Below are 13,000 nucleotides of genomic sequence, written 5' to 3' on the forward strand. Positions count from 1 at the left end.
TAAGCCTGAACTGTTTAGACACAAAGTAATGGCGGAAAAGTTGGTGCAGTGCGTTTCCTGCAGGATGTGGGAAGATAGGGACGTCGCTGGAGCTTCTGGGAGCTACACCTGCAAGAACTGTGTCCAGGTGCAGCTCCTGAATGGACGTGTGGTGGAGTTGGAGTGGCAGTTGGATGACCTCAGGGCCATCCGGGATTGCGAGAGTTTCCTCGACAGGACCTATTGTGAGGCTGTCACGCCAAGGGTCCAGGTCGAGCGAAGGTGGGAGACTGTTTCAGGGGGGAGTGGACGTGGACTACAGGAGACCCCAGTGGCTGTGCCTATTGCAAATAGGTATACCCTCTTGGGAACTGTCGGGGCAGAAGACGTTTCCAGTCCGAGTGGCGGACCTGTTGGCAAGGATACTCGACAGGGGAGACCGAAGTCAGGAAGAGCCGTAGTGGTGGGTGACTCCATCCTCCGAGGGACGGACAGAAGATTCTGTGGCAGCAGGAGGGACTTGAGGATGGTCTGTTGCCTCCCTGGTGCCAGGGTTCAGCACATCACAGACCGGCTTCAGAAAATCCTAGTGAGGGAAGGCGATCAACCTGAAGTCGTTGTGCATGTGGGCACGAATGACGTCGGGCGGAAGAGGAAGGAGGTGCTACAGCGGGAGTTTAGAGAGTTAGGAAAAAGACTGAGAAGTAGGACGTCGAAGGTGGTTATCTCTGGACTGTTACCGGTACCTCGTGCTGGTGAGGCCAGGAACAGAGAGATAAAGGGTATGAATTTATGGCTGAGGGGCTGGTGCAGAGAGCAGGGATTTCGATTTCTGGACCACTGGGATCTCTTCTGGGCTAGGGGTGACTTGTACAAAAGGGACGGGTTACATCTTAACAGCAGGGGGACAAACATTCTGGCAGGCAGGTTTGCTAGTGCGACACCTGTGGCTTTAAACTAAGTAGTGGGGGGGAGGGGTTAACAAATTGTGAATATGAAGATGAGGTTAAAGGGAATACAGGAGATATTGCAGAAGACTCTCGGAAGAATGGGAACAGAAGTTCTAGAGGAGAAAAGAGATTAAGGGCAGGGCCATTTGTGACCGATGTGAGAGGGGAGGTAAATACAGAAGTTAAAGTGTTGTACTTAAATGCGCGTAGTATAAAAAATAAAGTGGATGAGCTTGAGGCTCAGTTAGTCATGGGCAAATATGATGTTGTAGGGATCACTGAGACATGGCTACAAGAGGACCAGGGCTGGGAACTGAATATTCAGGGGTACACAACGTATAGAAAAGACAGACAGGTGGGCAGAGGGGGTGGGGTTGCTCTGCTGGTAAGGAATGATATTCATTCCCTTGCAAGGGGTGACATAGAATCAGGAGATGTTGAATCAGTATGGATAGAAATGAGGAATTGTAAGGGTAAAAAGACCCCAATGGGAGTTATCTATAGGCCCCCAAACAGTAGCCTCGACATAGGGTGCAAGTTGAATCAGGAGATAAAATTGGCGTGTCACAAATGTAATGCTACGGTGGTTATGGGAGATTTCAACATGCAGGTAGACTGGGAAAATCAGGTTGGAAATGGACCCCAGGAAAGAGAGTTTGTAGAGTGCCTTTGAGATGGATTCTTAGAACAGCTTGTACTGGAGCCTACCAGGGAGAAGGCAATTCTGGATTTAGTGTTGTGTAATGATCCTGATCTGATAAGGGGACTGACTAGAGGTAAAAGAGCCATTAGGAGGCAGTGATCGCAACATGATAAGTTTTACTCTGCAAATGGAAAGGCAGAAGGGAAAATCGGAAGTGTCAGTATTACAGTATAGCAAAGGGGATTACAGAGGCATGAGGCGGGAGCTGGCCAAAATTGACTGGAAGGAGGCCCTAGCAGGGAAGACGGTAGAACAGCAATGGCAGGTATTCCTGGGAATAATGCAGAGGTTGCAGGATCAATTTATCCCAAAGAGGCGGAAAGACTCTAAGGGGAGTAAGAGACACCTGTGGTTGACAAGGGAAGTCAAGGACAGCATAAAAATTAAGGAGAGGAAGTATAACATAGCAAAGAAGAGTGGGAAGCCAGAGGATTGGGACTCTTTTAAAGAGCAACAAAAGTTAACTAAAAAGGCAATACGGGGAGAAAAGATGAGGTACGAGGGTAAACTAGCCAATAATATAAAGGAGGATAGCAAAAGTTTTTTTAGGTACGTGAAGAGGAAAAAAATAGTCAAGGCAAATGTGGGTCCCTTGAAGACAGAAGCAGGGGAATTTATTATGGGGAACAAAGAAATGGCAGACGAGTTAAACCGTTACTTTGGATCTGTCTTCACTGAGGAAGATACACACAATCTCCCAAATGTTCTAGGGGCCGGAGAACCTAGGGTGATGGAGGAACTGAAGGAAATCCACATTAGGCAGGAAATGGTTTTGGGTAGACTGATGGGACTGAAGGCTGATAAATCCCCAGGGCCTGATGGTCTGCATCCCAGGGTACTTAAGGAGGTGGCTCTGGAAATAGTGGAAGCATTGGAGATCATTTTTCAATGTTCTATAGATTCAGGATCAGTTCCTTTGGATTGGAGGATAGCAAATGTTATCCCACTTTTTAAGAAAGGAGGGGGAGAGAAAACGGGTAATTATAGACCAGTTAGTCTGACATCAGTGGTGGGGAAGATGCTGGAGTCAATTATAAAAGACGAAATTGCTGAGCATTTGGATAGCAGTAACAGGATCATTCCGAGTCAGCATGGATTTACGAAGGGGAAATCACGCTTGACAAATCTACTGGAATTTTTTGAGGATGTAACTAGGAAAATTGACAGGGGAGAGTCGGTGGATGTGGTGTACCTCGACTTTCAGAAAGCCTTCGACAAGGTCCCACATAGGAGATTAGTGGGCAAAATTAGAGCACATGGTATTGGGGGTAGGGTACTGACATGGATAGAAAATTGGTTGACAGACAGAAAGCAAAGAGTGGGGATAAATGGGTCCCTTTCGGAATGGCAGGCAGTGACCAGTGGGGTACCGCAAGGTTCGGTGCTGGGACCCCAGCTATTTACGATATACGTTAATGACTTAGATGAAGGGATTAAAAGTACCATTAGCAAATTTGCAGATGATACTAAGCTGGGGGGTAGTGTGAATTGTGAGGAAGATGCAATAAGGCTGCAGGGTGACTTGGACAGGTTGTGTGAGTGGGCGGATACATGGCGGATGCAGTTTAATGTAGATAAGTGTGAGGTTATTCACTTTGGAAGTAAGACTAGAAAGGCAGATTATTATCTGAATGGTGTCAAGTTAGGAAGAGGGGATGTTCAACGAGATCTGGGTGTCCTAGTGCATCAGTCACTGAAAGGAAGCATGCAGGTACAGCAGGCAGTGAAGAAAGCCAATGGAATGTTGGCTTTCGTAACAAGAGGAGTTGAGTATAGGAGCAAAGAGGTCCTTCTACAGTTGTACCGGGCCCTGGTGAGACTGCACCTGGAGTACTGTGTGCAGTTTTGGTCTCCAAATTTGAGGAAGGATATTCTTGCTATTGAGGGCGTACAGCGTCGGTTCACTAGGTTAATTCCCGGAATGGCGGGACTGTCGTATGTTGAAAGGCTGGAGCGATTGGGCTTGTATACACTGGAATTTAGAAGGATGAGGGGGGATCTTATTGAAACATATAAGATAATTAGGGGATTGGACACATTAGAGGCAGATAACATGTTCCCAATGTTGGGGGAGTCCAGAACAAGGGGCCACAGTTTAAGAATAAGGGGTAGGCCATTTAGAACGGAGATGAGGAAGAACTTTTTCAGTCAGAGGGTGGTGAAGGTGTGGAATTCTCTGCCTCAGAAGGCAGTGGAGGCCAGTTCGTTGGATGCTTTCAAGAGAGAGCTGGATAGAGCTCTTAAGGATAGCGGAGTGAGGGGGTATGGGGAGAAGGCAGGAACGGGGTACTGATTGAGAGTGATCAGCCATGATCGCATTGAATGGCGGTGCTGGCTCGAAGGGCTGAATGGCCTACTCCTGCACCTATTGTCTATTGTCTAATAAGCAAAAATAACTAATAAAAGCAAAATCATTTCAGTGGAAACTTATTTTTGTTTAAATTGTTCCCCTCCCTAGGTGGTGCATTGAGACTGAGTGACTGCACCATATTTGACCAAATACAACACTTATTTGCTTAAGTATTTACAGATTGTTTGTGAGGGAAGATAATAATCTAATCCTAGAACATGAAGTTTTGACTCTTAAAAATGTTGACTAACTAGAGTATTAACTGAATATAATGTAAATATAAATATCATTAGAAATTTGAACTAAATACAAAATACTGGAAATATTCTGAGCATGCAGTACCTGTGGGGAGAGAAACCAAGTTACCATTCAGATTGGTGATCTGTGACATGATATGAAATATTGACTTGAAATATTAGCTCTGAGTGTTGGTAGCATTATCAGATTTCCAACATCAACAGCTTTGTTTTTGTTGCATTGAAACTACTTGGATGTAAAGTAAATTTTTGATGTAACCATTGCTGATTTTTCTTTAGGTGTCTCAACAAGCGGCCAAGTGCATTCCTGCAATGGTATGTCCAGAGCTAACGGAACAGATACGGCGTGAAATAGCTGCATCACTTCATCAGCGCAAGGGAGACTTTGCTTGTTACTTCCTAACTGATCTGGTGACATTTACATTACCTGCAGGTACCAACTGTAATCAAAAGGATGTATCTAAATAGTTTAATTCATGTGTGACCTGTTTTAGCAGAAAACAACCTGAAAGTTAAATCCATTGTACATGCAGATTTTTTTTTAAAAAAGGAGTTGGCATACCTTTTGAGATATGATGCAATACATTATCGGTAGTATTAGTTTTCTTAGTAATGTGTAATGAAAATTTAGGACCAGGTAAGGTGAACTTTAACCCTCAGTGATTTTATCTTGCAATTGCAGCAACAGTAAGTTGCATTTACTTAGTGCCTTTTGAATGTATAAAACGTTTGTAAGGACTTGAGAGATGTAATCAAACAAAAATGTATCTGAAACTACAGATAATATCAGTAACCATTGAGTAAGCTTGCGCAAAGGAATGGAGAGTTGAGAAGCCGGTCGGGTGAATGGATTAAGGCAAACAATGATTTATGGACAAATCAAAATTACTGCTGAGCACATTCACTTTGTTCAAAGTTCAAAGTCAACTTTATTGTCAATTTCCAGTTAGTTTACACAGACAGAAAATCGAAATACCGTTTCCCACAATCCCGAGGAATAAAGTGCATTAAATTAAGTTAAAATTAAAAAGGCACAGCAAACAACAATCAATATAAAATATAGTCACTTCAATGAAAAAAAGATGAAGATGAATATATTACAATAAAAAAATAATGAACCGTAGTGCAAAGCCTGTCCATAGCAGCGTTAAAAAAAAAATGTTTGGTGCTGGATGTGCGTGTGTGTGGGGTGTTAAAGTCCAGGTCCAATGGGGGCAGGGGAGAGAGGAGGGAGGGAGGGGAGAGAGTTCAGCATCCTGACAGCCTGGTGGAAAAAACTGTTCTTTAGTCGGGTGGTGCTCGACCTCAGGCTGCGAAACCTTCTCCCTGAAGGCAGGAAGGTGAAGAGGCTGTTGGAGGGGTGGGAGGGGTCACCCACAATGCTCAATGCTTTGCGGGTGAGGCGGGTGGTGTAAAGGACCAGGAGTGTTGGGAGTGAGGCGCCAGTGATCCTCTCAGCAGTGTTCACTATGCGCTGCAGGGTCTTACGGCTGGAGGCTGTGCAGCTTCCGAACCACACAGTGATGCAGCTGCTGAGGATGCTCTCAATGGCGCCTCGGTAAAAAGTGTACATGATGGGTGTGGGGGCTCCTGCTCTCTTCAGTTTGCGGAGGAAGTAGAGGCGCTGCTGGGCTTTCTTGACGATGGACGTGGTGTTGTTGCTCCAGGCGAGATCCTCGGTGATGTTCACCCCCAGGAATTTGGTGCTGCTCACCTGCTCCACAGCAGCACCATTGATGGTCAGTGGGTGGGGGTGTTGGGTGTGCGTTCTCCTGAAGTCGACAACAATCTCCTTTGTTTTCTCCACATTCAGGAAGAGATTGTTGTCTGTGCACCACGCGGCCAGCTGGTTCACCTCCTTCCTGTAGTGGGTCTCGTCGTTGTTGCTGATGAGACCCACCACGGTTGTGTCGTCCGCAAACTTGACGAAGTGGTTGGAGCTGTGGGTGGGTGTGCAGTCGTGGGTCAGCAAGGTGAAGAGCAGGGGGCTTAACATACATCCTTGTGGGGCCCCCGTACTCAGCGTGATGGTGTCCGATGTGTTGCTGCCGACCCGTACAGGCTGGGGTCTGGCAGTGAGGAAGTCCAGCAGCCAGTTGCAGAGAAGGGGGCTGAGGCCCAGATTTGTTAGTTTACAAACCAGCTGCTGGGGGATGATGGTGTTGAATGCTGAGCTAAAGTCTATGAACAGCATCCTAACATATGAGTTTTTAGTGTCCAAGTGGGTGAGGGCTGGGTGTAGAGCAGAGGAGATGGCATCCTCAGTGGACCGCTTAGCTCGATATGCAAACTGAAACGGGTCCAGGGAGGGGGGGAGGTTGGATCTGATCTGCTTCATGACCAGCCTCTCGAAGCACTTCTTGATGGTTGAAGTCAGCGCTACAGGGCGGTAGTCGTTGAAGCAGGATGGAGAAGACTTCTTGGGCACAGGTATGATGGTGGTTTCTTTGAAGCACGAGGGAACAACAGCCTGGCTCAGGGAGATGTTGAAGATGTCTGTGAGGACATCTGTGAGCTCAGCTGCGCAGTCTTTTAGCACACTTCCAGGAATGTTGTCAGGTCCAGAAGCTTTTTGGGTGTTAATCCTTAACAGTGTGCTCCTCACACTGCCTGGAGACAGACAAATAGCCTGGTCGTTGGGGGGGGGGGGGAGTTGTTTTCTGCGCAGGTGTGTTGCTCTGTGCTTCAAAGCGTGCGAAGAAGCCGTTGAGGTCGTTCAGGAGAGAGGTGTCACTGTCACAGGTCTGTGGTAAGGGTTTGTAGTCCGTGATAGTCCTAATACCCTTCCACAGGCTCCGTGTGTCTCTGCTGTCACTGAAGTGGGCTGTGATGCGCCGGGTGTAGTGTTGTTTGGCTTTCCTGATGCCACTGGAAAGGTTGGCCCTGGCTGCTCTGAGACCGGCTGGATTGCCCTCTCTGTAGGCAACGTTGCGGACCCTCAGCAGCCCATGGACCTCCCCTGTCAGCCATGGCTTCTGGTTAGCCCGGATGGTGATGGCTCTGGTGTGGGTCACATCATCAATGCATTTGGTGATGTAGCCTGTGACTGGCTCTGTGTATTCTTGAATGTTGGTTGTGTTATTGTATGTTGCTGCCTGCTTGAACATGTCCCAGTCTGTAGTCTCAAAGCAGTTTTGAAGTGCAGCTGTGCTGTCCTCTGACCACACACGTACCTCTTTTGAAACCGGTTTGGTGACTTTCACCCGGGGTCTGTATGCCGGTTTCAGCAGAACGGTGAGGTGATCAGAGAGGCCGATGTGGGGGAGGGGGGAAGCCTTGTATGCTCCTTTGATGGTCGTGTAAACAAGGTCCAAGGTGTTGTTTTCTCGTGTTGGGAAATCAACATGCTGGTATACTTTAGGCATGACAGTTTTTAGGTTAGCATGGTTGAAGTCGCCAGCTACGATGAGAAAGCCATCTGGGTGTGCTGTCTGCTGCTCAGAGATGGCCCGGTACAGTTCACAGAGTGCCTCCTCTCTGTCCTTGTTGTTGGAACTGGGAGGGATGTAAACAGCGACTAACAGGATAGCTGTTAGCTCCCTCGGGAGGTAGAAAGGCCGGCACTTCACAAACATAAACTCCGCCAGCGGTGAACAGTGTTTGTAGACCAACACAGCGTCCCGACACCAAGCATCACTGATGTAAACAATCACACCGCCGCCGCGAGTCTTCCCCCCGCTAACCGTAGCTCTGTCCGATCGGTAGCATGTTAGCCGGTCGAGCTGAACAGCGGAGTCCGGGATGTTGTCATAAAGCCATGTTTCCGTGAAAACGTAAACACAGCATTCCCTCACCTCACGCGGGGTCGACCGGAGAAGTCTTATAGTGTCCATTTTATTGTCCAGTGAGCGTACATTAGCCATTAGCATGCTCGGAATAGCCGGTCTGTGTGGGCTAGCCGCTAGCCTAGCCCGGATGCCTCCGCGCTTACCCCTCTTCTGCTTCCTCTCACACCGCCTGCGGCGTCTCCTCTCACACCGCCTGCGGCGTCTCCTTTCCAGCCGGGGGGCAGCACTCGAGGCCGAGGTCAGGCAGAGTATTCTGAGGCCGCTAAGTTCCTCTGCAAGCGTAGCGTCCAGTGTTGTTGATGTTGTTATTTTCTTGTCCAGCAAGAACTCACGACTATACTGTCTACTTAACAAACTTAACAAACTTGACGAACTTGAGGAAACATTAAAAACACTCGAAAAATCGGGAGAGCGTGGGGCCGCTGCGTCTGCATCGAAAGGATCGCCCATCGAAAGAAATGTTCAATCAAAATTTGAAAATTTAAAATTAAGACTGATGTCTTGGTGAGTTTATTCAGTTAGAAGTAGGGCCTTACTGAGAGCAAATCCACAATTTGATTTGGCCAAGTATGTGCATATACAAGGAATGTGCCTTGGTGCTCTGCTCACAAATGACAACATAAACATAGTTAACAATTAAGAATAAAGCATAGACACATCAAAACAATAAGGATACAACATTATGGTCTAAACATGTAGGTGAAAATAAACCAGAGCAAAAAAGAGACTACAGACTTTGGTTATTGAGTAGAACTACTACTCGTGGGAAAAAAAGCTGTTTTTATATCTGGCTGTGGCTGCTTTGACAGTCTGAAGTACTTGTTAGTGAATGGCACAAAACTCCTTTGCCAAGAATTAAAGATTGTGCAAATTTTGCTGCAAAACATTTAAATGACCTCCCTTTGCTTCCACCTTTTCCTCCGACTATAGCAGACGTGTGAGAGGCTGATTGCTGATTGGACTGTGATTAATCTCTATAGTAGAGAATGATAACCTTGCAGTTTGTGGGCCTAATTGGCACTGGTATCATTTTGTAACTGGAGTCATGTTGTCCTAATCACGGTTGCCACAAATGCTGCAAGATTTTTTTGTGTTGAAACTTGAGATCATCTCGACCTTTTACCCACATGAGCATTGCCAATGCAAAACTGCAAATTCCACAACTAAAGACACAGCCTACTATGTGATATTTTAATTATCTGTGATATTTAGTTCACTATTCCTGGTTGGAAATTCTGCCCTTGGTGGAATTGGGAATGTTCAGACCCAACTGGAATATGTCAAACTTCTATGAAGTAATATTGATAATATTTTTGAAATCTTTTTAGTAATTGCAAGACACCAAATTGAAATTGAGAAGTAGTTGATCTTAATAATGAAGCACTTTTGCTATTGGAATTTCCATTTTGGGTTTTGGTTGTTACATTATATAAGAACTTTTCTCTTTCCTTGCATTTTACTACCTCTGAACATTCTATTTGTATTTTATTATCCTCTGTTTTTTAAACAACTCCCAATTTGCCAGACAACTGCGCTAGATTGCCCCTTAAATAAGAATGAATAGCTTGATATACACGTGTCTGCCATCTCCCACCCATCCACGAGCAAAAAAACTGCTGGAGCAACTTGGCAGGTCACGCAACATCTGGAGGGTAATGGAGAGTACAGAGGGGAGATCCTCTGACCATGTTGTCTGAGCAATGCTTGGTTTTCAATTTAACTTCATGGAAATAATCTACTGAATTTTTAACCATGATTTATGGAAACAATGGCCAGTCACTGTTTTTGGAAGAATCCATGAGTGATACTTAAAATTCAAATTAAGTTAATATTTTGCAATTTCAATTACATTTTTCATTCAGTTATTGTATAATGTCGAGAATTAGTTTAACTGGTTCAATTTTCTGCTGTTCAGTATTCAGTGAGCTTTCATGGATTTGGATAGTTCAGAAACGTGATTCACCACCTGCTCAATGACAATAAATCCTGGCCTTGGTTGTGACCCAAAGCCCATAATTGGAGATCAAGATGAGGTTGGAAGTGCACGTAAAAAGTGTAGCAAATTGTGTGAGGGAGATTGGATGCCATTGTTGCAAAGAGGAACAACACAGATAGCAAATTGCAGTGCAGCGACATCAAGTATTGTGGACAATTATATAGCTACACAGATGACAAGATCCAGCTGAGAATAAAATTATAACGCATGCCAAAAATGCAAATAATACACTGAGCATTTGCACCAAAACAAAATCTTGCAAACACTGACATTTATTGATTTCTTATCTCAAAAATAAAGCTGAGGGGTGATGATCGCACCTCTGAGGAACAAAGCAGTATCGTTTTCAGTACATGTAGAATGATCAATGCCACTAGTGTTCTGTTTACACGTGTACTTATTTTTAGACGGTATACGGTTGCTGAATTTGGCAAATATTGATTAAACAATGAGCAATTTTGAAGTCAACATGTACACAGTGCAGGATTTCTGTTGATTCTGAAATAGATATCTAATGCAGATATACAAGTTGGATTCTGTGTGTTATTTTAGTTATTTTTCTGGAGATGACTTGGGGAAAATTTTATTTTTTCAAATAGAGTAAGAATTATTTCCAACACTGCCATGGACCAACCACATTGATGTGACAGCCAAGATTGCCTCTTTTCTGAGGAGACTGAGGAAAATAACTTACAAACTCCTATAGATGCACCATAGAAAACATACAGTTGAATTGCATCATGGCCTGGTTTGAGAACAGCCCTACCCAAGACCGCAAGAAATTGCAGAAATTTGTAGATGTAGCCCCCGCAGACCGAAATTCCCATAATTGATTCCATCTACACTTCACGCTGCTTTGGGAAAAGCAACCAATTCATTCAAAGACTTGTCCCACCCGGTCATTCCTTCTCTCTGCTCCCGTCCAGCAGAAGGTACAGAAGCTTGAAAGTGAACACGCCAGACTTGGGAATAGCTTCTTCCCCTCTGTTATCAGGCTTCTTATGGTCCTTCCTTAAGAAAACTCCAATTTCACCTCTACCTCATGGACTTGGCAGTGTTACATTGCTGAGAATTATATTCTGCACTTTATTTTTCCCTTTGCTCTACCTATTGGCTTGATTGTATTCATGTGTACTATATCTGAACTGTTTGGATAGTATGCAAAACCAAGCTGTTCACTGTACCTCTGTAAACATGACAATAATAATCCTCAACCTAAACCTTCAAGGAATAAAGCCAATGGATCAATTGCTCTTAACTGTCTGTTGTTCAGTATCTGATACTGAGCCTTTTGATCTACAGTTAATAAGAATGTGGTTTAGTTGCTAGCTCTTGCAGCTGAAATGGTAATCTGTATCTGGCTGGCATCACTGTTAAAGGTAGACAAAATGCTGGAGTATTTTGCGGGATAGGCAGCATCTCTGGAGAGAAGCAATGGGTGACGTTTCGGGTGGAGACCCTTTTAGTTCTTTCCTACACATCACTATTAAAGAACGGGAAACTGCAGACCAGTTAGCCTCGCGTCATTAGTTGGGAAGTTGTAGTAGGGCAGTTGCCAGATATAAATATATTGGGCAGAATGGATTAATGATCTGGAATTTTTATTTGGCAACTGTTGATAGTGTTTCTTGCAGTTCGGCAAATAGAAGAGGTAAAGGGGCAGGAGTGGGATATGTTGCATTTGAACCTCTGGTCTCTACCATCAAAATAAGGAATCTGCCTTCTCATCGCAACTGAGGTGTTGATGTTTTCATCACATCTGTAGATTGTGAATATATGGAACTCTACTCAAAAGAGCTGATGAGGGTTTGTCAATAAGTGTACTCCAGACAAAGATCCATGGATTGCGCTGCAAATAGTATAGAAAGATTGGCACTTGCATTATGAGCTGTTTAAAAAAGCATATTGAATCTGATCATTCATTTCTTAAATTTGGCTGTGTCCACTCATTGGATAGCGCTTTATATATGCTAGTTTAGTTTTGTCTTGCTGTCATCTAAAATGCAAGCAGTAGCCGTCTGAAAAGAATTACGTTAATTACTTTACCTTGCTGAGAAGCCACATGGAAATTCACTTCAATAGCAGTGGCTATTTGTAAAATTGTAGATTAATGTATATAAGACTGAGGCAGGATTATCATCATATCATCATATCATATATATACAGCCGGAAACAGGCCTTTTCGGCCCTCCAAGTCCGCGCCGCCCAGTGATCCCCATACATTAACACTATCCTACACCCACTAGGGACAATTTTTTACATTTACCCAGCCAATTAACCTACATACCTGTACGTCTTTGGAGTGTGGGAGGAAACCGAAGATCTCGGAGAAAACCCACGCAGGTCACGGGGAGAACGTACAAACTCCTTACAGTGCAGCACCCGTAGTCAGGATCGAACCTGAGTCTCCGGCGCTGCATTCGTTGTAAAGCAGCAACTCTACCGCTGCGCTACCGTGCCGCCCTAGTATTTTTGAAATTGAGACATTTCAACGGCTCAATGAAAAAGCAAATCTGTTTATCTGAAAACATGGTGTATATTAGTGCCCATAAATTGAGATTAATTTTATTTAAGAATGAGGAAAGTATTTTAATGTTCTAGTTTATTAAATGTTTATAAAAGTTATACAATGATGCTTTATCTAGTAATTTTACAGCACAACAATGGGTGTGTTCTACAGTGACACTTGTGCTTTGGGATTCATTTTGAAAGCAATGTTTAAATTGGGCTGAATCTATAGTAATATGACATTAGTAATATTTAACATGGGGGAAAATCTAATGGCTGAGATTGTGCACGCTTAGATCCATAGGCCTAAATCGGCTAATCCACCCAGACCCCCTCTGGGTGAAGAGGTCAGGATGAACTGACCAGAGATGAGAGAGCGCGAAAGACATTAAAATTAAGATTTAAATAATTCACTCTGATTCAGATTCAGGTAATTAAAAATTTAGATAAATTAATGAAACACCTCTAC

The 13,000-nt window shown here is 44.4% G+C and overlaps 1 protein-coding gene across 4 annotated transcripts in view; it reads left to right on the forward strand.

The window, feature by feature from the left end:
• LOC144601461 (ubiquitin thioesterase ZRANB1) overlaps nt 1-13,000 on the forward strand; it is a 69,782-nt gene that overhangs the window by 29,361 nt on the left and 27,421 nt on the right. For all 4 annotated transcript variants that reach the window (XM_078413600.1, XM_078413601.1, XM_078413599.1 and 1 more), the window contains exon 4: nt 4,519-4,672. In XM_078413600.1, the coding sequence (XP_078269726.1) occupies nt 4,519-4,672 (154 nt within the window). The remainder of the gene's footprint in view (nt 1-4,518; nt 4,673-13,000) is intronic.

This window comes from Rhinoraja longicauda, chromosome 16, assembly GCF_053455715.1.
Source record: "Rhinoraja longicauda isolate Sanriku21f chromosome 16, sRhiLon1.1, whole genome shotgun sequence".
Lineage (NCBI taxonomy): Eukaryota > Metazoa > Chordata > Chondrichthyes > Rajiformes > Arhynchobatidae > Rhinoraja > Rhinoraja longicauda.